The following is a 26,259-nucleotide window of genomic DNA, read 5'->3' as shown; positions in this document are numbered from 1 at the left end:
ACTATGCCTAATATCTAATCAACGCAAAAAATAAAAATCTTAAAACAAAACTTTTCTCCCATGTGCCGCTGAAACAAAAACTCTTTATTTCTCTCTAAGATTGTTTACCATCAGTTGCTGGCCTTCAATCTCCCTCCCTCTTTTATTCCTTCATTTCTTTCTTCTTCAAAGATAACCTTCTCGTGATTGTTGTGGTGGTCTAGTAGGCTCCCATTAGCAGATCCAATGATGGTAGTATTGGGTTATTATGGGGATCTCTTATCACTCGTCTATCGTCAAAGGAATTGGTTTTAAGTTCTTTCTAGTTCGTTTCTCTATTCTTGAAGTGGATTTTTTTACAAGGGCCGATGTTGGTTTGGTCCTACTATGGGTTGAGTTTTGGTGTTGGCAGTGCAGGGTGGTGGTGGGCTAGGTGGCGACTCTACGCTCATAGCTACTAAGGTTTTTGTGTTTTATATTTTCCTTTGTTTTTTATACCTATGTTTCTTGACCATCTGCTTCACCTTGACTATGTTGAAGGTTGTCGTCATCTGTCTCGATCTACCTTCACCCTTAGTGCTTATAAGTCGACTTCAACCTTTGTTTGCCTTTTAAGTTCTTCTTCGCCTTTGGGCACTCTCGAGGATTACAAATGAATTGTATTATCTTGTTATTTGGCCTCCTCATTTGGAGATTAATGAACAAACCTTGTTTTATTATTATTATTTAAATCTATATTCAAATTATATCATGTGTAGATAGCTTTTTTTTACCGAATCAATATTATAAAGATAATTTTTTTCAAAAGGGAGCAACATTTAGTCTTAAATTTGGAAACTTTTTTTCAAATTACTTCATGGGCCTTTTTAGTTCACATTAATTTATTTTAGAACTTGACAACCTAAAATTATAATACTTAATAAACAAATTTAGGTGATATGTGTCATAATATCGGAGTAACATGTCATGACAAGGATCAAAATTGGAAAAAGTTTCCAAGTTACAGGACTAATGTAAACAAAGAAAAGTTCAGAAACTAAATTTGAAAAATATTGACAAGTTCAAGCACTAAATGTTACATTATCCCTTTAAAAACCACTTCCGTGCCTTGGTTGGGCCGAGTAGCCTGTCATATAGTTCTATTTGAAATGCAGCACCTCCTCTCTGCCGCGCTTATTTGAGTTTGAGCCGTTTCGAGTTTCAACTCTAACTCAAGTCATATTTCTCTGCTCAAGCCTTTTCCTTCTTTCTTTCTTTCTTTCTTTTTTTTTGAAATTTTCCTTCTCCTTTCTTTGTTTCGTTATTGTTATTGAAGGTCACTTCGTCGAGGTGCTGAAGGTTGCGGTTCTTTTCCTCGTAAATGATTTTAATTTTTTTAACAATGGCTAGAAAATATAGTGAACCGAGCAACGATCATTTGAGAGTTAAGAGCGACGGTAATCGTAGTCGTCGCAAAAGGCATTCTAGGTTAGATAGAGATAGGGAAAAAGGAGAGAGAGGAAGAAATCATGGTGATAATGGATCTTCTGATGAATAAGACGACAAGCGTGCTATTAGGAATAGAAAGCGTCCAGGAGAAAGAATTCGTGACGACGACAACGATAAGAGTAGGCGGAGAGCTACAGTGGATGAAAATTCTGAACCGTCTGATCAATCAGAAGAAGACAAACGAACCAATAGAGATAAGGGGGGGGGGGAAGGGATAGAAGTAATAGGCACGACATTGGACATAGGGATAGGCGTAATGATAGACGGCTGGAGTCTGAAAATGATAGACATAGAAATAGGGATCGACGGTGTCGTTCACGGCATGATTCGGATGATGATCAGGAGGAGGATCACATAAGGAGAGATGATAGACGACCGGAATCTAGAAATGATAGGTATAGAAATAGGGATCACTGCCGTCGAGCACGGCATGATTAGGATGATGATGATGATGAGAAGCGAAAAGGAAGGTCCAACAGAAATACCGAAGGTGAGAATAGAAGTGATTATAGACGGCCGGAATCTGAAAATGATAGGTATGGATATAGTGATCAACGCCGTCATTCACGGCATGTTTCGGATGATGGTGATGAAGATCACGGAAGAAGGTCCGGCAGAAGTACCGAAGGCTAGAATGGAAGTGATAGGAGAGACAATAATAACCAGCCAAGCAGTAGAAACAGAGATGATAATAGTTTTAAGGAGAAAGTAAAAGGAGAAATCAAGCAGAAACAATCAGCTCCGCAAGAAACTAACTTGAATGGTGATACGGCGAATTTAGGTAGGAGTGGAGGGATTTATATTCCTCCATTTAAATTAGTAAGAATGATGAAAGAGACACAGGATAAGAGCAGCGATGAGTATCAGCGATTAACGTGGGATGCCCTTAGAAAAAGCATCAAAGGGCTTGTTAACAAAGTCAATGCTACTAACATAAAAAAATATCGTTCCGGAACTCTTTGGTGAGAATCTTATTCGAGGAAGGGGTCTATTTTGTCGTTCGTGTATGAAATCTCAGATGGCATCCCCAAGTTTCACTGATGTTTTCGCTGCATTGGTGACTGTTGTTAATACCAAGTTTCCCGAAGTGGGGGATTTATTGTTGAGAAAGATTGTTTTACAGCTGAAAAGAGCATATAAGCGAAATGACAAGGTTAGGAATTGCCCCTTTTTTCACTCATTCTACTGCTTTATTTATGATTCGCTAAAGGTTACCTCTCTTTTTGTTTGGTTGGATGCATTACTGACTATTTCTTTTGTCGGGCAGCATCAATTATTAGCTGCTGTTAAATTTATAGCTCATCTTGTAAACCAGCAAGTCGCTCATGAGATTATTGCTTTGGAACTTCTCACTGTTTTGCTGGAGTACCCTACTGATGATAGTGTTGAGGTGGCTGTTGGTTTTGTTACCGAGTGTGGTTCATTACTTCAGGATCTTTCACCAAAATGTCTCCATGGTGAGTGTATCTGTTTGAGTCATGATGTATTGTTCAATCAGTAGTTTTACTTTTCCGCATTATGATTGATACTAGTTTAGATCCCATAATTTTATGATGATGTAGGCATGCTAAGACGTTGAAGTATATAAGCAGTCCCTGTCCTATAGTCAGGGACTATAGTCAAAAGTGTAATTTATTCTTAGTTCCATAAAACTGAGTATTTAATCCTTGTACATTTTATTAATAAAAACCTAAATGCTGATGTAGACAGAGCATACGTTCTTAATAGAAGAATTCTTTTGCTGTTTTTAGTTCTGTGATCCATCTATAGGTTTGTATCGTCAGATTAAAGAGTTTAGGTCAGTAGTTCGACGGTTTTCCAATAACACTATTATCAATTTTACGAGCAAAGATTAAATTACTCGGTTCGATAGTATATGACTAAATTGCACTTTTGCTATGGTACAACGACTGCCTAGATACTGTAGCATGCTGGGCTACATTCTCTTGCATTTGGTAATCAAGCATGTAATGCTTGGCAATTCGTTGTCCCTTGTCTATGCCTGTTTATCTTGCTTCAGCTTCTAAAACCTTCTGAGATGAACTTCATTTAGTTGATAACCTGAAGTGTGGTTTTAATTCTGGTCATTTATATGATATTGGTCTAGAGAAAGTCAATGTTTTTTATTTGAAAAATATTATGTCCACAATGGTTGAAACTATATTTGGGTCTCTCATTCTTTATGTTTATGAAGTTTGTTACTGGAAGCTTTTGAAAGTGAATAATAGAAAATTTGTTTAGTGTTCATATCATTTTTCTGATATGAAGTAGAGAAAGAAAGTTTTGATTGTTTCTTCTCCCTCTGTTTCTCTCTCTCTTCCCTTTGGTGATTCTGGTCTAGTGATATCTTACTATCTTATATGTCTCTTATTTGTTTCCCTTTTCAGTTAGCGTTGGCTGTTGTTTACAGGTATATTTGAGCGTTTTCGATTTTTTAGGTTGAAAATTCGAAAAAGTAATAATATCCTTTTCCCCTATTTTCATTTGTTGAATAATAGTTTTTACTTTTTCAATTCTAATATTTTTAGAATTTTCTAATAGAAATATATTGTCATCAGTATCATGTTTTGATTCTGATAATATTTTATAAGGATTTGTTCCCTTTTGAAAATATACTTCTAAATCTTGTTTTTCAAGACTATTAATTCTTTTTCTAACTTCTTTTCTTTTGTTAGAAAAGCTTTTGACTATATAATCTATCTTAATATTTAAAATATCTTTAAGTTTTTTAGAAGTTTTTCTTCTAGAAAATTGACTCTTAATATGACCAGAAATTTTTTTATTTTCTAGTTTTCCTTTGACTTGTTTATTATATTTTTTTTTTATGCCTATGATGAGTATTAGGTTTTACACTTAACCGTCCTAGTAAAGTTATATTTTTAAATTCTCTTATATTTTTAGGATTTTTCTCATCAATAATTAAATTTTTTATATTACTTGTCAACATCTCATCTCTGAGTAAGGGTATAAATAGTCTTGTTGATATGACTTCTTTTTATTTTTCTAAGTTATGTAAAAAAGTTAGTAAAGTAGAAGAAAAGATAGATATTTTAGGAGATATTAAAAATTTAGACCTAAACCATGAGTCTAAAGAAATATTAACTAATATTAATAATAAATTAGAACAATTTTTTAATAATAATATCGAGTCAGATGTAGATTTAGGTCCTTTATATTTTGGTAATGGTAAGGATAATATTTTAGTTTTATCTGAAGAAGAAAACATTTCTTCTGATGAGTCATCATCTCTTTTAAAAAATTATAAAAAACATAAAAAACGTAAAAAAGATGATAAACAAAATGAATATGATTTCTAGTCCTATAAAACCCTTATAGAACATTGGAAAGAAAAATTTACTAAAAGCGAAGATCAACTTGAAAGAGTTGAATATTTAAAATTAATAGAAGAACTTTATGAAAAACATAAAGATCTTTTTAGTATGTTTAATTATCATTATATGTTAAAATATGATGATAACAGTCATTCAAGTAATTCTGAAAAAACAGAATTATTTAAGAAACAATCTGATGAAGAAAAAACTTCAACAGATAATATTCATTGTAAGTTTTCATCTTTGATTTACATTTCTGTTTGTTTCACAGTTGTTTATTTCAAAACCTATATCTGTTAGTCTGTCTTCTTGTTGCCGTTGAGTCCAGGGAGGACGTTAGGCCTTGTGTGAAGACGTTAGGATAACAGGCCGATCTTAGGTACCAGAGACAAACATTATTCAAGATACCCTTCACTCTCCTTCCCCCCAGACTTGGAACTCACCACCAAGACTTTCATCAGATTCTTTACATTTGGATGAGATTGAAGAAATGAATCTCAATAATATGCAAGAAGGTTGAAGTCAACAAAGATAGCAACCTGAAAGGAAGGAAATCCACATACCAACAACAAAGATTGGTAACGTGGAAGTCATCATCAAATCCATGATGAAGACAAAAGAAGAAATCCAAGTGCAGACAAAAAAGTCTTGCAATGTGGAAGCTATCATCAAACCAATAATGATGCAAGCAATGATGGAAGCTATCATGACACAAACAAGTGATGGAAGCTGTCATTAATTCAAGCATGCAACGTGGAAACAACCAAGGCCATGCAATTAAAGTTACAAGAAGACAAATGAGACGTGGAAGCAGCCACATCCATTTAGAGTCGAATCCTTATCAGAAACACTGTTCGAGATTCAAAATACAATTGTATAGAATTTTTAATCTCCTCTATAAATAGAGAGGAAAGATCAATTGTATAGGCATAGTTTGTTTATAGTTTACTCTTTAGTTTTCTTCTAGTTTTCATCTTTGTAAACCTTTACCCTTTTGTAAAAAGAGTCTATATTCCCTTCCGCTCATACTCAAGATACCCTTCACTCTCCTTCCCCCCAGACTTGGTATCAGAGGTGCCGGTGTAACGACTTTCTGGAGTAATAATATCGTAATATTCATTGTAAGTTTTCATCTTTGATATACATTTCTGTTTGTTTCACAATTGTTTGTTTCAAAACCTATATCTATTAGTCTGTCTTCTTGTTGCCGTTGAGTCCAGGGAGGACGTTAGGCGTTGTGTGAAGACGTTAGGATAACAGGCCGGTCTTAGGTACCAGAGACAAACATTATGGAGCAAATCGAGTGTCAGTTTAAAGATAAAACTTGTAATCATATTACGCATATAGACTCTAGAAATGAAAACAACATTAGATTTAGGTCCTTTATATTATGGTAATGGTAAGGATAATATTTTAGTTTTATCTGAAGAAGAAAACACTTCTTCTGATGAGTCATCATCTCTGTTAAAAAATTATAAAAAACATAAAAAACGTAAAAAAAGATTATAAACAAAATGAATATGATTTTCAGTCTTATAAAATCCTCATAGAACATTGAGTATGAGCGGAAGGGAATATAGATTCTTTTTACAAAAGGGTAAAGGTTTACAAAGATGAAAACTAGAAGAAAACTAAAGAGTAAACTATAAACAAATGATGCCTATACATATAAAAAACTTCAAAATTAAAAGTACATAAGTCATTATACCACCTAATTCTTCTAGGTACAGTTTCCAAACTATTGTTAGTTAAAAATTGTTTAATTGCTTTGATTGATACTGGAGCTACAATCTGTAGTTGTAGAGAAAATGCGATTCCTGTAGAAAAATGGGAATTAATGAAAAAACCCATAAAAATAATGGGAATAGATGATAGTAAAACTATTATAAAACATAAAGCTAATAATATACCAATCTACATAAACAATGTTAGATTTGTGATTCCTAAAATAGTATGTTTTCCTGACAAATGTTCTTTGTCTTCATTAACAACAGATAATTGAAGGGTTCCAATCATCTTTTTAATAATCCAAATTTGATATGGCTGATAAAATTTATCTTGTTCAGCTATACCAATTAGACTACTAATTTCAATATAAAAATAGTAATAAAAATCATCATTGTTTAGATGTTTTGCAAAACTGACTTTACAAGAGCCAATTTCAGAAGAGCTCTTACCAGATTTTCATTATTTTTAGTTGAAAAAACAACTAAAGAAAATGAAACTGAAGATTTATTATTAAAATCTATTTTATACAGAGATTGAGATGAATTCCAACTCTTTGTTATGGATATTAAGGAGATAAACAATCTTCTTGATATTATTCATTTTCCTAGCATTTTTCCTTTTATTAGGATAGTTGCTAGCAATATGACCTTCTTCGTCACAAATGAAATCATCAAAATTTTGGAAAATTTGTTGAAAAAACAACAAATTGAAGAAGAAAAAAAGTTAGAAAAAGAATTAATAGTCTTGAAAAACAAGATTTAGAAGTATGTTTTCAGAAGGAAACAAATCCTTATAAAATATTATAAGAATCAAAACATGATACTGATGACAATATATTTCTATTAGAAAATTCTAAAAACATTAGAATTGTTTCTTAGGATTATTAGAGGTTTTTCTTCTAACAACCTTTTGATTTTTACCAGAGAATTTTTTATTACCTGGTTTCCATTTTCTTAATTTATATTTTTTACGCTTTTTATAAATATTTGGAAATATTTGTTTACAACTAAATTCCCATTCATTTTCTAATATTTTACTACAATGCCTATCACTTAATTTATGCTTAACTTGTTTAGCAGCTTTACTTTGCAAACAATGTAAAGTTATTCTTTCACGTGCAAAGTTTATCCTATTACCTATAGTATCTAAATTTTCTGTTGGAAGTCCAGATGTTTTACTGTGCTTTTCTAAATAAGACACATATTTGTTTATACATATCTCATCCCAGGGTGGGGGTAGTTTATGAAAATATTGGTTTTTCCAAAAGTCTATATTTTCATTTTTTAACTTTTAATATTCATGAAGAAATTTTTTAGAAAAATCTTCTAAATATCTAATATCACATAATTTAATCTTAGAAAGGATATAACTAGATGTGCTATCTTGATCCTTTTTATCATAATATCCACAAAATTTTGTTTTTAGAATTAAGGTTAATCCTTTTAAAAGATCCTTAGGGGTTCCTATCTGGTTGATTAATTGCTCCTTTTGTTCTTTACCTTTCTCAAATTCTTCCCATCGTCTGAGAAATTGTAGAACATCTCCTTGAAATGTTCCAACAAAGTAATTTAAAAATTTTTCTTTTGACCATGTGTTGTTGTTTACAACAATAGTCATTAACTGTGCCCAATCATCTATAATTTTTTCATAGTTTGAAATAGGAGTATTAGTCAAATCTAAATAAATTCCTCCTTTGGCCACATTTCTTTTATTTAAATCATCTAATCTTTGTTGAATAGGTTGATTAGAAGTTTCTCCTGGATATTCAGGTTTTACTTCAGTGGTTGCAATATTTTCGGTGTTATTACCAAAAATTCTTATAGTATCATTATCAATTTTAAAATTTTTGTTTAAAGACCTAAGATAATCATCTGTTTGACTATCTGACTCTATTTTTCTTTTTCTACGAGGATCTGTTGGTTCAGTATCCATTGGTTCAGGAATATTTATTTCTTCGTCTACATCTTCAGATGAAGTGGTTTCTTCATCAGAATTATAAGTTGAGACTTTTATAACTTCATCCTGATCTGTTGAAGTTTTTTCTTCATCAGATTGTTTCTTAAATAATTCTGTTTTTTCAGAATTACTTGAACTGCTACTATCATCATATTTTAACATATAATGATAATTAAACATACTAAAAAGATCTTTATGTTTTTCATAAATATACAAATATATAGCTGGAAAATCTTTTAAAAGATGAAAAGAGAGATTTTGCACAACTATTTCTTTAGTAAAACCCCATTCAATATTGGTTATATCAAATGGTTCAATGATCTAATCTGTATTTTAAAGTAAGAAATTCATTATCTAAATAATCATTAAAAACATATGCTTGTAGAAAATATTCTGAAAAAGCTTTTTGAAATTGAATTTGTTGTCTGCAAATTATTTCATTTATTTTTGTGAATATTTTTACCGGTAAAAATTTCCTAGCTTTATTAAACATACATATTCTAAATACTTTATTCATAATAGAATTGTTTTTCCTTTTATGAATAAAATATTGAATAATATCAAGAAGATTGTTTATCTCCTTAATATCCATAACAAAGAGTTGGAATTCATCCCAATCTCTGTATAAAATAGATTTTAATAATAAATCTTTAGCTTCATTTTCTTTAGTTATTTTTTCAACTAAAAATAATGAAAATTTGGTAAGAGCTCTTCTGAAATTGGCTCTTTGATTAGAAATATGGGTTTTCCATATCTCGTTTATAAAATCATAATTTTTCTAGTGATAAACCAGGATTATAAAAATCTTTTATTTTTGAAAGATCTTTTTCTTCTTCAATTTGTTATTTTTTCAACAAATTTTGATGATTTCAGCATAACTGGTTTGTGATGCCAAATTCATATCTTGAGACATTGGTGATTGATACACCATGTTTGAAAAAGAGGTTCCAACTTGTTGGTTTCCCATTGGATATTTTAAAACATTTGGTCCAAGTGGTTGGTTTACCATTGGATAAGGCACATAATATCCCTGGTTAGGATAAAATGGTATTTGTGCAGGTATAAATCCTTTTTTGGAGTTTGATTCTGCTTTCCCTTTGTTGGGTTTTTTGTGAACAGTAGTCCATTCACCGACTATTTCTTTTAGAGGCTGTTTACCTCTATCCATAGAACCTGCTAAAATAATCAACAATCATTAGTAACAATTATTAATTATCTAATAGTTTAATTGGTGTAAAATTTTTATTACACACAATATTATTATTATTATCAAGAGGTATTTCTAAAAAATCCTTTTTTACTGATAACCAAATAGAATGTTTATCAATAGTAAAAGGTAAATACTTACATATAAAATTATTACCTAATAATATATCTCCCTTCATGTTAGGAAAACATACTATTTTAAGAATCACAAATCTAACATTGTTTGTGTAGATTGGTATATTATTAGCTTTATGTTTTATAATAGTTTTACTACCATCTATTCCCATTATTTTTATGGGTTTTTTCATTAATTCTCATTTTTCTACAGGAATCGCATTTTCTCTACAACTACAGATTGTAGCTCCAGTATCAATCAAAGCATTTAGAGAATATTTTTTATATTTTCTAAACTGAAATGTAACTTTCATATTTATTCCAACTTTTGACTTTTTATCAATTGTTGAAGTTTGAATTTCTTCCATTCTAGTTTTTCTAGAATAATTACTAGGTTCAGTAGGAAATATAGAAATTTGAACAATTTTAATTCCTATTGGTGTACTATCTGAACTAATATTATCCTCTTCTTTTTCTGGTTGAGAACTAGAGGGTAAAACCAAATTTTCATTTGTATGTGTTATACAATTGTTTTTAAAATAAAATTTATTGCCTGATGACATATATTCTATAGTACTAACTGGTTTAGAAGTACTAGAACTATTAATTCTTTCCATCATCCAATCTCTTGGAATTGACAGATCTCTTAAATCTAATAATTTCGACTGAATTTCAGTAGTAAACCTATTTGGTTCAAAGAGTTCAATAATTTTGTTATCAATCTCTTTTATTTCTACTTCTGCCGTATTGGTATATTTATTAATAGAAGTCCAACTGATAATCCATCTTTGAAAGATTTGTGGAGCATTACATAATCCAAATGGCATTACCCTCCATTGATAATGACCATTAGGGGCACTAAAAGCTGTTAAAGGTTTTGACTTATCGGTTAGCATGATTTGCCAGAATCCCGATTTACAATCAAATTTATTAAAATATTTGGCTTGTTTAGCTTGATTGATCAAAACTTCTTTTCTTGGGATAAAATATCCATCAAAAGTAGTGTTTTGATTTAATCTCTTATAATTAATAACCATCCTAGCTTTTCCTCTTTTAATTTCAGCATAATTTCTTACCATAAAAGCAGGACTTGAATGAGGACTATTAATTTTTTTCTATTAATCTTTTTTCTAATAGTTCATTTATTTAAACATCAAACTCGTTTATATCTTGTTTAGTATAGATCATAGGCTTAACTCTAATTATTTTATTAGGATTATTTAATTTTATTTTACAATATCTAGGACTATTTTTCCATAACTTTAGTGGTTATCACTAAAATTGGGCTTATTTGCTATAAGGAAAGCCAAGTTTCAGGTGTCTTTTTTTCCCTAACTAACTTTTTCAAAGTCCTGTGAAGCGTGAAGGTCAGATACCTTTGTATCTAACAAAAGGAATAACTTATAATTCTGTTTGCCATGTATACATTTGCAGGGATACCCTGTTGTTTGTCCAGAACTAGACCTTGTTGAGGAAGATGACCAATTAACTCATGAGATATCTCTCCAAGATGAGATCGATCCAGAAATAACCCTTGGTATGTTTCAAGATGCCTCCAGCTACATTTTTTGTTAGTTATATTTTATTGATGAACTCTACATGTTTGGTTAATTCCTTCTGGCATGCATCATGAATGCATTTATTTGTCCTTCTTGTAGACATTTTTAAACCAGATCCTCAATACTTGGAGAATGAAAAGCGATATGAAGAGTTGAAGAAATCCATCCTTGGTGAGGAGTCCGAGGATGAATAGGGTTCAGATGCAGGTTCAAGTGATGAGGAAGAGGATGAGGAGGAGGATGAATGTGATGAGGAAGATAAAGAGCAGATGAAAATAAAGGATGAGACAGAGACAAATCTTGTAAATCTTCGGAGGACTATCTATCTGACAATCATGTCCAGTGTAGATTTTAAGGAGGCTGGCCACAGGCTACTGAAAATTAAGCTTGACCCAGGGCAAGAGGTAAGATGATAAAGTTGGTAGTGTAATTTAATAGACCAATTAGAGGTCGTGCGTCTTTCGTCAAGGAAATTCTCTGCCCCTCACAAAACTTAATAGCCTTCCTTTTCGTTTAGTGGAGTGGCTTTCTTGTTTCAAATCATTGCATTCTAAAAAACTTGTTGCCTTGATTTTGATTTTTCAGATAGAGTTGTGCATTATGCTCCTGGAATGCTGCAGTCAGGAGAGAACATACCTTCGGTATTATGGTCTTCTGGGGTAACGGTTTTGCATGATCAACAAAGTCTATCAGGAGAGTTTTGATAAATGCTTTGTTCAGCAGTATTCTACGATTCATCGTCTTGAAAAAAAAAATTACGCAATGTGGCAAAGTTTTTCGCGCATTTACTTGGAACAGATGCTCTGCCTTGGCATGTTCTCGCCTATATACGCTTAACTGAGGAGGACACAACTTCTTCTTCCCAAATATTCATTAAGATTCTCTTCCAGGTAAGTTAAAAGCATATACATTGATGTTTTACCTGTTTCTTTCCTCTTCTATGCTGCCTAGACTCGGTTTATATGGAACAAAGATGCTAGGTGCTGTAATTGATTGAAAATATGAACTTGGTTATATTGCATTTTGGAAATTGGTACATAGATGATATAAAAGAAAAATTAACATGTTGATTTTTCAGAATGTCTAGATATGAGACATTTCAAGTGATAGATAAACAATCAACCTATACGACATTGAAACTGTTAGGATAAATAAATTAAGTTGGATAGTCAAAGAGAAACATTACAAAGCATAATCTTGTGTCGGAAATAAACTTGAACCTTATTTTCCTCGTAATTGGAAGATTTTGTTATGTTGATTTTGGTACTTGGTAATGGTATAGGAACTGTCAGAGCATCTTGGAATTCGTAGACTGAATGAGTGGCTCTCAGATCTACTATGCAGGACTCATTCGAATCAATTTTCCCAAGGGATAATCCCAAGAATACATGATTTTCCATTAACTTTTTCACTTCCATTGGGCTCGGTGGTATCACAGAGAATTTACGTGAGTACTTGAAGAACATGCCACGACTTAACATGCAACAACAGAAACCGGCATCTGAATCAGAATCTAGTGATGAATCTGGGAGCTTGAGTTCATCCGCTTCCAAAAGTGCTAATTCTGAGTCGGATTCATCAAGTTCAGATGAACATGAAAAGCGCAGAAAGAAGAGGAGAAGACGATGAAGAAGTGGCATTTTAACCAAGTCCCAGGTTTATGCGTCTCTTAATTCGTTCTTCTAACATCACTCGTTCATGATACTTCCAGTATCATAGCTGGGTAGGGCTGTGCATAATTCGGTTAACCCGATTTTTTTTCGGTTAACCGACCGAGTTCGGTTAATCGGTCGGTTAACCAAAAAAATTCTGTCGGGGGTCGGTTAATTTTTTTTGATTTTTTCGGTTAACGGTTAAATCGGTTCGAAACCGGTCGGTTAACCGAAAAAATCGAGTAAATCGAATTTTGCAGGGTAGGGCCTAAAATAGGTCAAATTAAACCTGGCCCAATTTTTTCTCAAGCTCAACACCGAACTTTTTGGGTAATTTTTGGGTAATTCGGGTAATTTTCGGGTAATTCGGTTAATCGGGGATATTTTTAACCAAAAATAAAAAAACACTTAATTTTCAGTTAATTCGGTTAACTGACCTTATTAACCGAAAAAAATTCGGTTCGGTTAATTTTTTTTTTAAAAATTCGATTCGGTTAACGGTTAAAAATTTTGGAAGGTCGGTTAATTCGGTTATAGCAATTTCGAGTCGGTTAACCAGTCGGTTAACCAAATGAACACCCCTATAGCTGGTAGCCTAAAAAGCCCTTAATTCTATACTATTCTTGTTGCAACACTATTGCATTTGCATGATAATTAAAAAAAGAGAGATTTAAAACAGAAAACAAAGCATGTTTGAATAGAATTAGAAAGAAATTTTGAAATATTTTACAAAAGTATGCATTATTTAGATGATAAGATTCTCCTTTTATTATACACTAACAATATTATATTATACGTTATATTTTAATTATTTACTCATTTTAAACCAATACCATAATATATATTTTTATTATTTATTAACACGTCAAAAAAAACAAAACAAAAAAGTTAAATTTCATATTTGGTTTTCGAAAAATGATTTTTGAGAAATAATTACCTCATTTTCAGTATTTATTTGGTAAAAAAGACCTGCAATAGTCAATCCTAAGTTTTTGTTGCAAGACCAAAATACAAAATCAATATATATTTTTGATTAATTTTAATTTTTATATTTGTTTGAATTAGTCAATTTTATTCCTTAATTCAAAAATTTAAGTCTGTATTCAAATAGTAGTAGTTAATCAAGTCATGTACTATGCATACAATTGTAGATTTAGCTCATATTCTCCAATTAGATTGTTTTAAGTTTTTATACTTTTTAAAATTTGAAATTTCAATCTTGACATAAATGACAGTCATTAATCAATTAACTAGATTTTTTTAGGATGAATGATGAATCTATTAATCCAATAAAGTAGTTAAATTGCTACAAAAGAACATTGTACAGTAACTATATTTTAAGCTATACAACAAATTAACCAATAATATCCCAAGAAGCACAAAGTGAAGCATTAACAAAGTTAGCTCTATTGATTGGTCTTCCTCCTAAACGAGTCTAGACAACCTCTTTAATTTGCACCAAGACAAAATCTTCTTGACAAAAGATGCATCAAAATACCTTTTGTTCCTCTGCCTTCAAATCACATACAAATATGCATTCCAAGCAAGCTTGAGTATAACAACAAGCAAGGACTTTCCTTTAAGTTTCAATATCGCCCAAGCTAACTCTTGTCTCTAAGTTCACACAGCCCTATGAATGGAGCAAAGTTGCAAAATCGATTGCCACACATTCCTTGAAAAACTGCACACAAAGAAAATGTGACCACGTGTCTCTGTAGCATCCACATAGAAAAAGCAACAAGTATCAAAAGAAATCCTTAAAGCAAGCAAGCGGTCTCGAGTAGGGAGCTTATTGAGAATGACCATCCAAGCAATAAGAGAATGCTTGGGAATATGCTAAGGGAACCATAGCAAATGCTATCGCTCCACCTTCATACCACGAGTTCTAATTGCCTCTCACAATCGAGAAGTACTCACTTTAGCATTAGCAAACATTGAGAAGTGACAACAACCAAAGGCTTTAACTTAAGCATCCTCCGCCAGTGTGATCACCGCCAAACGTGCGGACGTTTGGGCTGGAGATACTACAACAAAAAAGATATCAAATAAAGCAACGATGTCTGCAAGTATCGGGTCAAATTGTAATAGTTTTTTTTACAACGAAACACTTGGAAAGTATTCTAAGGATTGTACCCAAGGGATTGTGGATTGAGGAAATTTATTATTCAATTAATTACAGAAAATAATTACTAATCTAATTGAGTCACGAATTAATAGTGTTAATGCATAATTAAAATATTAATTAAACTAATTAAATTAACTAACCTAAAATAACCTAGTGGAATTTAACTAACCTAAGAAATCCTAATGGAATTTCCTATTCCTAGTGTCAATGATGCGAGTTCCCAGTCTATGATTGATTAAATCCCTAATTATCATTTAAGTCTCTAATTACCTTCAGTTGAGTTATTTACCACCCTTAGCTAAGAATATCCTTCCGGTCTTATCTTCACTAAGGATTACTACCTAAGTCACCCTTTCGTTCTCTTCCTAGGCATAATGATACCTATTCGGTCTCACCGCTTGGCACAAGTTATACTCGAAAGCATACCTTCTCGATCTCACCTGTCTAGATATTCTACGAGGGGCATCAATCTCTAACATACTAAGTACTCTTGAATAAACACTTAATTTTAGATAAACAATTACTTAATCGATAAATCAGTTTCGTAAATGAAACATGCAATATATAAAATGCGCACAATATTTTATCCCAATATTCATATAAACGTTAGTTGATCAAGCTAAAAAAATATAAATAACGGAATAAAAGAATAAAAGAAAAGAGAATGCTCATTGATAAAAAAACTGAAGCGCGATTTTGGAACAATCTCCACTCGCAATCGTCTTCACATCGAAATAGAAAGATTCCGACTAAGCGAACATAAAAAAACTAAAGAAGACTGAAAGAAAAAAAATTAAAAATATGAAATATTGTTTGACGCTTCCTTAGGGTGAATCCCTAGGTCGACTCCTTAAAAAGACAACTTCATAACTTAGCCTAACTATTGTTATTTATAGGCAATTGTGGCTGCCCTAATTAGGTTAAATACATACCTTAAAACTAATAAAATTACATTGTGCAGATGGAAACACCCCTAGCTTAATTAGGTTAAATACATACCTTAAAACTAAACACGTAATTCTAGCGTGATAGGTAACTAACTCATGATTTTTAGAGTTAGATAGGTTAATTCAATAAATTACAAAGCAAACAAATCAAAGAACATCAAGCATAGTTATCCATCAAAAAAAATACACAAATATACATTTATGCTAAAATAAATATAAGTGGTAAGAATTTTCAAAACCAGTTCAATTTTCATCCATGCAGTGTATCACCTAAGTCATAAGATTTTTAGGGTTGTAATGTTCTGTGGCTTAGGTTGGTTCAGATTTCAAGAATAGGCTGGACAAAAGGAGTTAAGCACGAACATAGTTTGACACATTATATTATTCCTAATACTTCCCCAATGTCCCAATTAAGCTCACCACCTTATATCCACTTCTCTTACATTCCTTTTCTCTTCATTTCCTAAGGCACAATATAGTATTAATGAGTATAATCATCTTAGCGAGTTTTTTGTGCCAAAAATGAGTTTTTTTTTTCACTTTGTTTTTATTTATTCAAGATTTTCTCGATTGACTTTTAGCCTTTTTGAAGCTTTTCTTTCCACTAATTTTTTTCACTACAACACAAGCTTACAAGAATCTGATACTCACTATACTACACTATTCCTTAGCTTTTGCTCTTAATATTTTTTCTTTATTTTGAAACCTTCGTTATGTATCTACCTAACCCTCAATATTGTCTAACGTCTAAATTCGTGTTGGGACCAAGAAAAAAGATAAAGATAATATGAAATAGGCTCATGGTTTCAATTACGGTTCCTCAAGAAAATAGAGTTAGGCTCAAAATAAGGTATTAGGGGATTCATGCATTGGGTCGACTTTTTAGTTCTAATGTGTCTACAAACAATGTCTTAGGTTATCCCTAGGTATTTCAATACATGGATTAAATTAACCGAGTTTATCAATTTTTATAGCCTATTATTCAATTAACATGCATTTTTATATTAATTTATTATGTGGTATGCTTAACATACTTAATCTATTCATAGTGTAATAAATCGAACTAATAAACCTAAAATTAAATACCTTAGAATCAATTAGTATCTGAACGCTATCGAGTGTGCACGTTAAAATAAATGATTTTGGAAAAGTTATTTTGAACAGCAGTTTTAATTGCAAGCGTACAATGTTAGCTGTAATATTTATATTTCTAATGGAACACAAACTATTCCAAGGGGTTGAACCCGAGGGAGGAGGCGATTAAACAATTCCTAACTAGACTAATCGCTAAAAGCTATATTATGACAAATCATAAAATGTGAGATGATTAACCTAAGTTATCGATGAGCTATCTAAAGGACTAAAACATAAATGATGTAAAGTTATAAAATTTAGAGATAACTCACAAATGGTGGTTGGTTGACTTTGATGTGGTTCTCTAATCATTTAATTAAAGTTCTAAATAGCTTAAATTCCTAAATTGGTTTCGTTTTACCTCTCGATCTCAACTTTACCAAATTAGTCCGATTTATCTCTCGATCTCTTCGGCTAACCTGGGACTAAAGAATTGGTGCTTAAGAAGATTACCTCTCGATCTCACTTGCCTAAATCTTCCCTTAGGGTCATCAATCCTAAGTTTTTATGTTTATTCAATTTAATCCAATTTGTTGCAATTGAGTCCCTTAACAAAAAATTAGCTTATCCACATCTCCATCAATCAACCCTTTAGGAGTTTAGTTACTTTTTAAAAAAAACTAAGCTAACAAACATAAAAGAAAGAAGCACAACAACCATGGAAATAAAGCTTAAGAGAAAGATGAAAGATTAGCTTTTTAAGCTATAAACTGGAAGGAAAAGTAAAGATGAGCATTCAATGGTAAAATGAAGACTAAGAAACATAAAAGGTGAAGTCCTTTACAGATTAAACTACAAGAAACTGAAATACATTAAGCTTTGATCTGCCATAATTCGGTATAGCAGATTAAACTAGTTTTCACATTTAAGGAGCTTGAATACAAGCATTTTTGTTAAGTTTTAATTAAGTTTCTTTAATTTTACTTACATTCAATAAAATGTGCACATCGAGTCTTTTATTGACCTTAAGGGCTGAAAGAGGCCAAAGGGAGAGCTAACGTATTTTGTGAATGTGCAGTAGACCATTAGAAGGAATTCCAGGCCAATACTAGACTCTATGTCGTAACATAGAGAGTAGAATAGAGAATGTGAGAAATTGCCTTCAATGTCACGACGTAGGTTGAGGGTGCCACGACCTCTAAAGATGGCTATAAAGGGACATGTTGGTTGCTACGTCACGACACAGGTCCTGGTGTGTCACGACATCGAATCTGTGACGAGATTAAAACATGAAGCAGTGGCATTTTGGTCTGCACAATTGAACCTAAAGCTCAAAAACGTCAGCTATCCTAGGGTTATGGACCATGACTACCTAAAGGCTATAAATAGACCTATCTGGCACACATTATGGGACACCATTCCATTAGCTTAAATTATTTCTTTAGGTTTAGATTTGTTCTCTTACTTTCTTAGGTTTTTATAATTTTAGTTTATTTGTTTTTTTCAAGAGATCTGATTGTAAAGGAGATCACTTTCTGTGGATTCACTCTATTCATCAATATCAATCAGGCTTTCTTAAACTCTCTATTTCAATCACTCCCTATGATTAATTCTTCTACTTTTTTCATGTTGTTTATGAAAGACATGAAGAACTAATCCTTCTATGGGGGATTAGCGAGTGGAGGCATGATCTCTTAACTATTTTGTAGGGTATTTGGAAAAGGAAGAACGTGAAACAAACCCTAGGCCTGACAACCCTGGGAAGTTATCAAGGTGGGAATTAACCCAAAATTTGTATTACCTATTCGTGAACACCTTTCCCTAAGCCAGTCTGGACTGTGAGGTCGAAAGATAAGTAGTCATTGCTGACTCGTTATGTTAGTGGAAGATCAGAAGATCATGCTAGGGTAGTGACTAGTTGGTTGACGAGGAACCCGAGACGACAGTTAATTGGGATTGCCGAAGCGAGTTGATCACCCATACTCAGATTTGATTCATTTTATCTATCTCTATCTCTTACAATTTTAATTCTTTTTTATGTTATTTCATTTTATTATTTTACAAACCCTAAACATATTTCTTATTTTACTCTCGTACTATAACTGATTTAAAGTATTAATTAGATAGTTAATTGTTTAGGTTAAGATTGATTTAGTACTCGTCTTTCTAGGATACGATCCTCAGAGTTTATTGCAGTATTCACACTATAGACGTAAGTACATCCAGAGGCGATCAAGCTTAAAGGTTGAAATGTCATTACAAGTAAAGAAATGGACTAAAAGTGCAAAGAAAACCTTAGCAAAAGTAATAACTAACTTAACCAATAAGAAGAACAACAAGAGCAAGAGTAAAATGCAAGCAAACTAAACACTACACTAAGGATGAATATGAAAATAAGAAACCCTAAAAAATAGGGAAGAAAACCTAAGTATAACCTAAGGAAAAACTAAGGTAAAAAATTAAGCTAATGTGGCCTCCTCTCTCTCAACCAATTTTGGCTTATTTAGCAACAAATTCTGTCCCAATTTATTGACCAAAATTCCTTTGAACAAGCCTCCTTTGATTGGTGCTTCGGTTGGAAAAACATTACCCCTAGCGTAATTTTTTCTCCCCTCACTATTGTGATATCGCGATATCGTCGTCAGTCTTGAAATGGGGTGTTCCTTGTCATATGGATATTGCGATATCTAAGGTGGATATGGCGATACCACTTTAGGATGCCTTAATCTTGGGACTAATTGGGGTATTGCGATTCTCATGCTTCGATGTCGTGATACCCCTTACTTTGGTGATGTTTTTGCACGATTTTGGGCTTCTGTCAAGTACCTACAACACTCAATTGAACGTTAGGGTCCCTAATGGCACAATTGACCATTTTGGGTATAAAAAATGAGTAAAACAAGGCATTTACACTTATTCAATTGAAAGCCTAAGAACTATGGAAAAGACACGAAATTACCCAAAAATAAGCTCTTTAAGTATAACGAGGAAACATAATTTGACATATCAAATTACGATAGATCAATATCAAACTAAATTTACAGTTTATTCACACAATCTTATTTACATGCTCTAACCAATCACTTGTATTTCACAAGCTTGAGCACAAACAAAACACACAATAGAAGAAAAGAAAAAAAATTTTGACTAAAAATATTACGAAAACTAAACAGAACTAACCATGAAAAATTTTAAAATTAAAAATTCTATGCCACCGCCACACTTTATTTAGCATATTGTCCCTAATGTGCTCACATATAAATAAGAGATGAGATTACCCATTTTGTCTTGAAAGGTTTGAAAGGTTAGTTGGGTAATCTCCCATTACTGGTTTAGCTTGAATATGTAGTGCCTTCTAAAATACGGAGTTCCTACACAGAAAGAATACACAATTTTTTTAAATATTAAATAATTGAATAAAACAAATAGAACACAAACTAAAAAAAATAAATCTTATGTACTTCCCCCACATTTTAGAACATACATCACTCTTAATGTAAAAGAACTAAAGTGCAAACAAGAAAACTTCCCTAAAAATGTCGAATTCTCGTTGTTGTATCGATATTGAGATTTGTGTGCTTCAAGCGAACAAAAAAGTACCTATAGGAAAAATAACAAGAAACTATTATATCTAAATAAACTTAAATAAATAAATAAAACTAGAGTTATTGATTTTGTGGAGGGCGGAGAATGGTGGGAAAGAAGAAAAGAGAATTGCATGGGTCGATTGGACAGTTAAGGTATCGGGATGTTGGATAGCAGTCAATTCGTCACAACATGATCCCTTCCTTATTGCAATGTTGTGATAACTTTTTTGCTCCCAGGCTATTTCGTCATGGAATGTCACAACACCCTGTAGTTGTGTTGTGACTTTGAGTTTCCTCGTCGCGACAATACGACTTCTCCCATCGCGAAGTGACGATTTTTTTTCCAAGTCTTTTCGTGTGATATATCGATGTCTTTGATTCATTGATTTTTTTTTCCACCTCACGAGCTCCTCAACTATTGTGAATAAATAAATAAAACACATAATTAAGGAATTAAAATAAACTAAATAAAAATAAACAAATAAAAAACAAACTAAATTTAAAGAAAAAGCCTTTTTTTTAGATTCGGGACAATCCGTATCGCCATCAATGACCTTCCAGTTGGTTTTTGAAACTTTGATTCTTCATTTGTTTCACTATTGATGTATCTAAACCAACATCCTCAGTTGCCTTATCTTCGATTGTCGTGACATCCATATTACGAGCCACTTAGTGTCAAATTTGAGCCAACTCAAAATTATTTTTCGAGGTATTATTACCTCGAGCCTCTTCACCTCCATGTCACGTGAGGCTCTGTTAACCAAAGCTTTACCTTCAACATCAAACGAGAACAATATGAACTCGTCAAGTTCTTCTGTTGGCACCTCCTCGGTTTTGGCTAGAAAATGTATTGGCTTATCGATACTTTCATTCAAACTTAGTTTAAACTTAACGTCAGTGGTCAATTCTACTTCTACATCTACTGCTATGTCTACTTTTACATTTACCACTATGTTTACAGCTAAGTCAATTGGATCAGAGATTTCTTCGGTCATGTTCAATGTTGGAAAAATGGGTTCGGAAAAACAAAGCGAAAAATAAATTTAGGGAAAAAAACAGTTTTAAAATTTTTTTCCAAAACAAGATCTTGGTTGTGATATCTAAAGTAATAAACACTTAATCAAAATTGTACATTTTCGATTCATCTAAGATGAGCGCTTCGACCGAGTAGTCTTCTCCGCTATCCTCAAGCTCACATCAGCCAAGTTTGGGCTCGCTTAGAATTAGAAATTTTTTCACAAAAATTACCAGTGGGGTAATTTTAAAATTTTTCTAAACTTTTGGGTCAAGTTGTAAATTAGAAAAATATCTCTAGAAATTTTCTAGACTAATCTCTTCAGAGAATTTTCTTCTACAACTTTCTCTTGAATTCAAGTGTGTGTAAATAATGACCCAATGCTTACTTTATATAGGGAGAGTTTAGAGAGTTCAACTATGATTAAACTTAATCACTTTAATATTAAATTTAATTAGATTAAATTTAAATTTAATTAGATTAAATTTAATATTAAATCTTATTAAAATAATAGAATATTTATCTACAAGATAAACATTAAATTAATTTTAATATTAAGATAATCACTTTAATATTAGATTAAATTTAGTATTAAATCTTATTAAAGTAATCGGTGCATTCTTTCTGCGTGTAGCCTTTTCCTACAAGTCTAGCTTTGTATGTTTCCACTTTCCCTTTCGCATTTCTCTTCTTTTTGTAGATCCACTTATACCTTATGGGTTTAATCCCAATCAGTATGTCTATGAGTTCCCGCACCATATTGGATTTCATAGAATCCATCTCGGCATCCATGACCTATTTCTAGAGCTTGAAATCAACGTCCTACATAGCCTCATCGTAAGTGAGGGGATCATCATTCTCATGATTGGCTTCCTTATTATAAATACTACAATCATAGATGAAGAAGTATTGTCTTTTAGAAACTCTACCAGTACGATGAATTCCCCTATGCTGTTGATCGTTTGTAGGTCTTTCTACAACTTTCTCAAGAATTGAACTCGGTTATTATTCTACCACTCCCGAAAGTTCCTCGAGTACCACTTTACTTTGAGGCTTAAAGTTATCCATGTAGCTTTCCTTGAAAAAAGTAACATGAGTAGAAATTTTAATCGTATTATCTTTCGTATTGTAGAATAATCTCTTTTTTATTTATTTATTTTGGATATCCTATAAACATGCACAATTCTGTTCGCGCATCCAACTTCTTTGCATCCTTACCCAGAATGTGTGCTAGACAACCCCATATTCTAAAGTGATTTAGAGCGGGTTTATTTCCATGCCACAGTTCATAAGGTGTCTTACAAGAAGACTTGATTGGCATATCATTCAGAATATAGCAAGTCGTTTGTATTGCATATCCCTAAAAGGAAGTAGGAAGTTGTGAATAGCTTAACATTGAACAAATCATGTCAAGCAAGGTTCTATTCATTTGCTCAGCTATGCCATTCTGCTGTGGAGTATGCGGCGTAGTTAATTAAGATAAAATCTCATACTCTATGAGGTATCCTAAGAGCTCATCAGAAAAATATTCCCTACCTTGGTCAAATCAAAGACTCTTTATGAATAAACCTAATTGCTTTTCCACTTTTGTACGAAACTCTCAAAATTTATCAAATTTTTTGCTTTTGTGGTGCATTAGATACACATATCCATATTGAGAATAGTCGTCGATAAACATCACGCAATAATCGTAACTTCCTCATGCACTGATGCTCATGGGACCATATACATCAGTGTGCACAAGTTCTAAAGGTTGGTTGGCCCATTGTACCTTTCACATTAAAAGACCTCTTAGTCATTTTACCTTTCAAACAAGATTCACATTGTGGATGACTAACTTTCTTAAGCATACTTAAGGGACCATCTTTCACAAGTCTAGTGATTCTTTCTTGGTTAATATGACCAAGTCTTAAGTGCCATAGGTATCCCTCATTAGAGTGAGAAGTTTTAAGCTTTTTATTCACTATTTCAATTTGAAGCATCGAGTAGTTATTTGGTTTGATAAAATAGAGATTATTTTTCATCCATCCATTACAGATTAAAGAATGATTTCAAAGAATAGCAATCCCTTTATTGAATGTCATGGTAACTGTCATAAAATAAACATGCTACAGAAATTAAATTCCTTTAAAATGAGGTACATAAAACACATTCTTTAAAAAAAATCTTCCTAAAATTATCGAAGTGTAAAATAACTTCTCACACTACTTCAGTTGAAACATAACTCCCCTCTCCAATCCGTAACGAGAGGCTTTTGTCACATAGACTTCTCATTTTGTTGAACCCCTATAAAGAAACACACACATGGTTAGTGGTGCAGAATCAATAACCCAATTGTCAATTGATTCTTTCATTAAGCAAGCTTTAACCATAAAGATTCCATACTTTTTCCATTTTCGGCTAGGTAATTTCAAATACTCTTTGCAGTTTAATTTGAAATGCCCTTTCCTGTTGTAGAAGAAATATTTGATCTTTTTAGGATCTTTTGATTTCTTAGCCTTCTTCCTATCCACACGAGGTGGAATTGAAGACTTATTTGGTTTCTTCTTTCCCTTAGCTTTCTGTTTCCTTTTAGAGGACGAGGGGCCCATAGCTAAGTTTGCCTCAGGTTTCTCTTGAACTAGCTTACCACCATTTAGCATCAACTAATAGGATTGTAATTCTTTGATGAGCTAAGTCAATGTAAGTGCCTTATTCCCCAAGTTTTAAGTGACCCTAAAACTAGCAAATTCCTTGGTTATGGATTTGAACACTATTTCAATTTGTGTGTTCACATCTAGTTTAGACCCATTGTCCTCCGCTTTTGCAAAATATCCCATAAGCTTAAGCATATGTTCTTTGACTGGAGTGCCAATTATCTGTTGAGGATTCATCAAATTTGTATTAGCGGATTGTCGAGCCTACGTGACTTGGCCTCCGAGCAAATCCTCTAAATTTTTAATGATCTCTTTAGCAGTACGAAAATTCTCGTGTTGTTTTTGTGACACACTACTCATGCTTGCTAACATATAACATCGAGCAATCAAGTCAAAATCTCTCCAGTGATTTCTCACTTTAGGCTGAGCTTTAGGAGGGCACGTTTCGTCAAGAACGAATTTGTGTTTCTCATAGTTGAGAACTATCAGCAAGTTCCATTTCCATTCTCGAAAGTTACACCCATTTAAGTTATTCTCAGTAAGAATGCTAATAAGAGAAGTAGGAGACATATTTGAACTGAAAAAAAATAAAGATCCACTAATTACTATCTTTGTATTAAGCAAATATTTTTCATTTCAGCAACATATCAAGAATGAAGTATGATGCATGCGTCCTGTATTAAAACCTTAAAAAAAATTCATTTCTATGATCATTCTCACACCCGTTAACCATGTCGACTTGGGGTCTCATGATTAACTAGCAAGAACATGGATTACATCCAATCAGTTCGTAAATCTTAATTCTTAAAACTCTATACGAACTAATGACCGTTTAATGTTTAACCATCATCTCTAGCTTAAATATCGTTTCTTGGGAAACTATTTAATTAGAGATGATATTGAGTATGTAACCATTGACTCAACACCCATCATGAATATGATTTCATTTGTGAGTCATATTGGGACAATCTCTCTGAAAGTCATGTATGACTAGTTGTCCTTAAAAGGAAATCTCATCTAGTGAACCCACATGACAAAGTTTACCTTGGGGTGCAGCCAAGGTAGGAACCGACTCGAAACTTTATCATGTTATCACATAGGGACCATCAATGGAGGCCGTAGGTCTTGTTCAATGACCTTCTCCCACTCAATATTTTAAAAACATGTAAGGTTTTTTCATCCCAAATTTCAAGAATGATCATACAATAGTCCTAGTGGCATTCTTACCTAATTTAAATGACATGTTTCCAAAAAATGCATAGCATGTTATGACAATTTTATAATATCCATTCATAAGTATCAATCTTAAAACAAATAATTTTGATTTTTCATAGTTTTTCTTTTAAAGGAAAAATCGAAGAAGTAAATGAGAACCATGCACCAAGTAGGGTCCCAAGAAAAGGAGGTGAGTCAAATTTGACCACTTAAAAACCAAGCCTTTCCTAGTCAGAGCCAATCCTAGGCATGCACCTTCTCATTACCATACTTCTCACAATTATCAAATAACCTAAAGAAGTAAATATAACAATACAACACATGTATTTTCTCATTACCACACTTCTTATTTTTAATCGATCAACTGTAGATTATCTCATATATATATCACAATTATAACATTACATAATATTATAAACAATTATAAAACATATATATAATGAGATAGGTAATTAAAATAAAATTGCCAGCCAAGGTTTCCATGGTTTTATTTCTAAAAAATAAATGAAAAAATAAATTTACACAATTACGTAATTTTTCACTACAAGGCATTCCTTGGGTCTTCAACTGCCAACGTATCTTTTACTCGACATGGACTCCTTTTGGAAAAATTATATTTAAGTCCTATGTCCGTTTCTGGATCACA

The 26,259-nt window shown here is 32.4% G+C and overlaps 1 protein-coding gene across 1 annotated transcript; it reads left to right on the top strand.

Annotated features, from left to right (window-relative positions):
* The first annotated feature begins 2,292 nt into the window (after positions 1 to 2,292).
* On the top strand, positions 2,293 to 12,991 carry LOC107915359 (pre-mRNA-splicing factor CWC22 homolog). Its single transcript, XM_016844521.1, has 10 exons — positions 2,293 to 2,385; positions 2,486 to 2,620; positions 2,735 to 2,924; positions 3,855 to 3,877; positions 11,238 to 11,340; positions 11,570 to 11,766; positions 11,983 to 12,046; positions 12,161 to 12,252; positions 12,645 to 12,669; positions 12,801 to 12,991. The coding sequence occupies exons 1-10, from the start codon at positions 2,293 to 2,295 to the stop codon at positions 12,989 to 12,991; spliced, it is 1,113 nt and encodes a 370-aa protein (XP_016700010.1).
* The last annotated feature ends 13,268 nt before the right edge of the window (positions 12,992 to 26,259 follow it).

The sequence above is a fragment of the Gossypium hirsutum genome, chromosome D10, assembly GCF_007990345.1.
Source record: "Gossypium hirsutum isolate 1008001.06 chromosome D10, Gossypium_hirsutum_v2.1, whole genome shotgun sequence".
In the NCBI taxonomy this organism is placed as follows: domain Eukaryota; kingdom Viridiplantae; phylum Streptophyta; class Magnoliopsida; order Malvales; family Malvaceae; genus Gossypium; species Gossypium hirsutum.
Note: the sequence above shows the minus strand (reverse complement) of the source record. Positions and strands in the feature narration are given on the sequence as shown.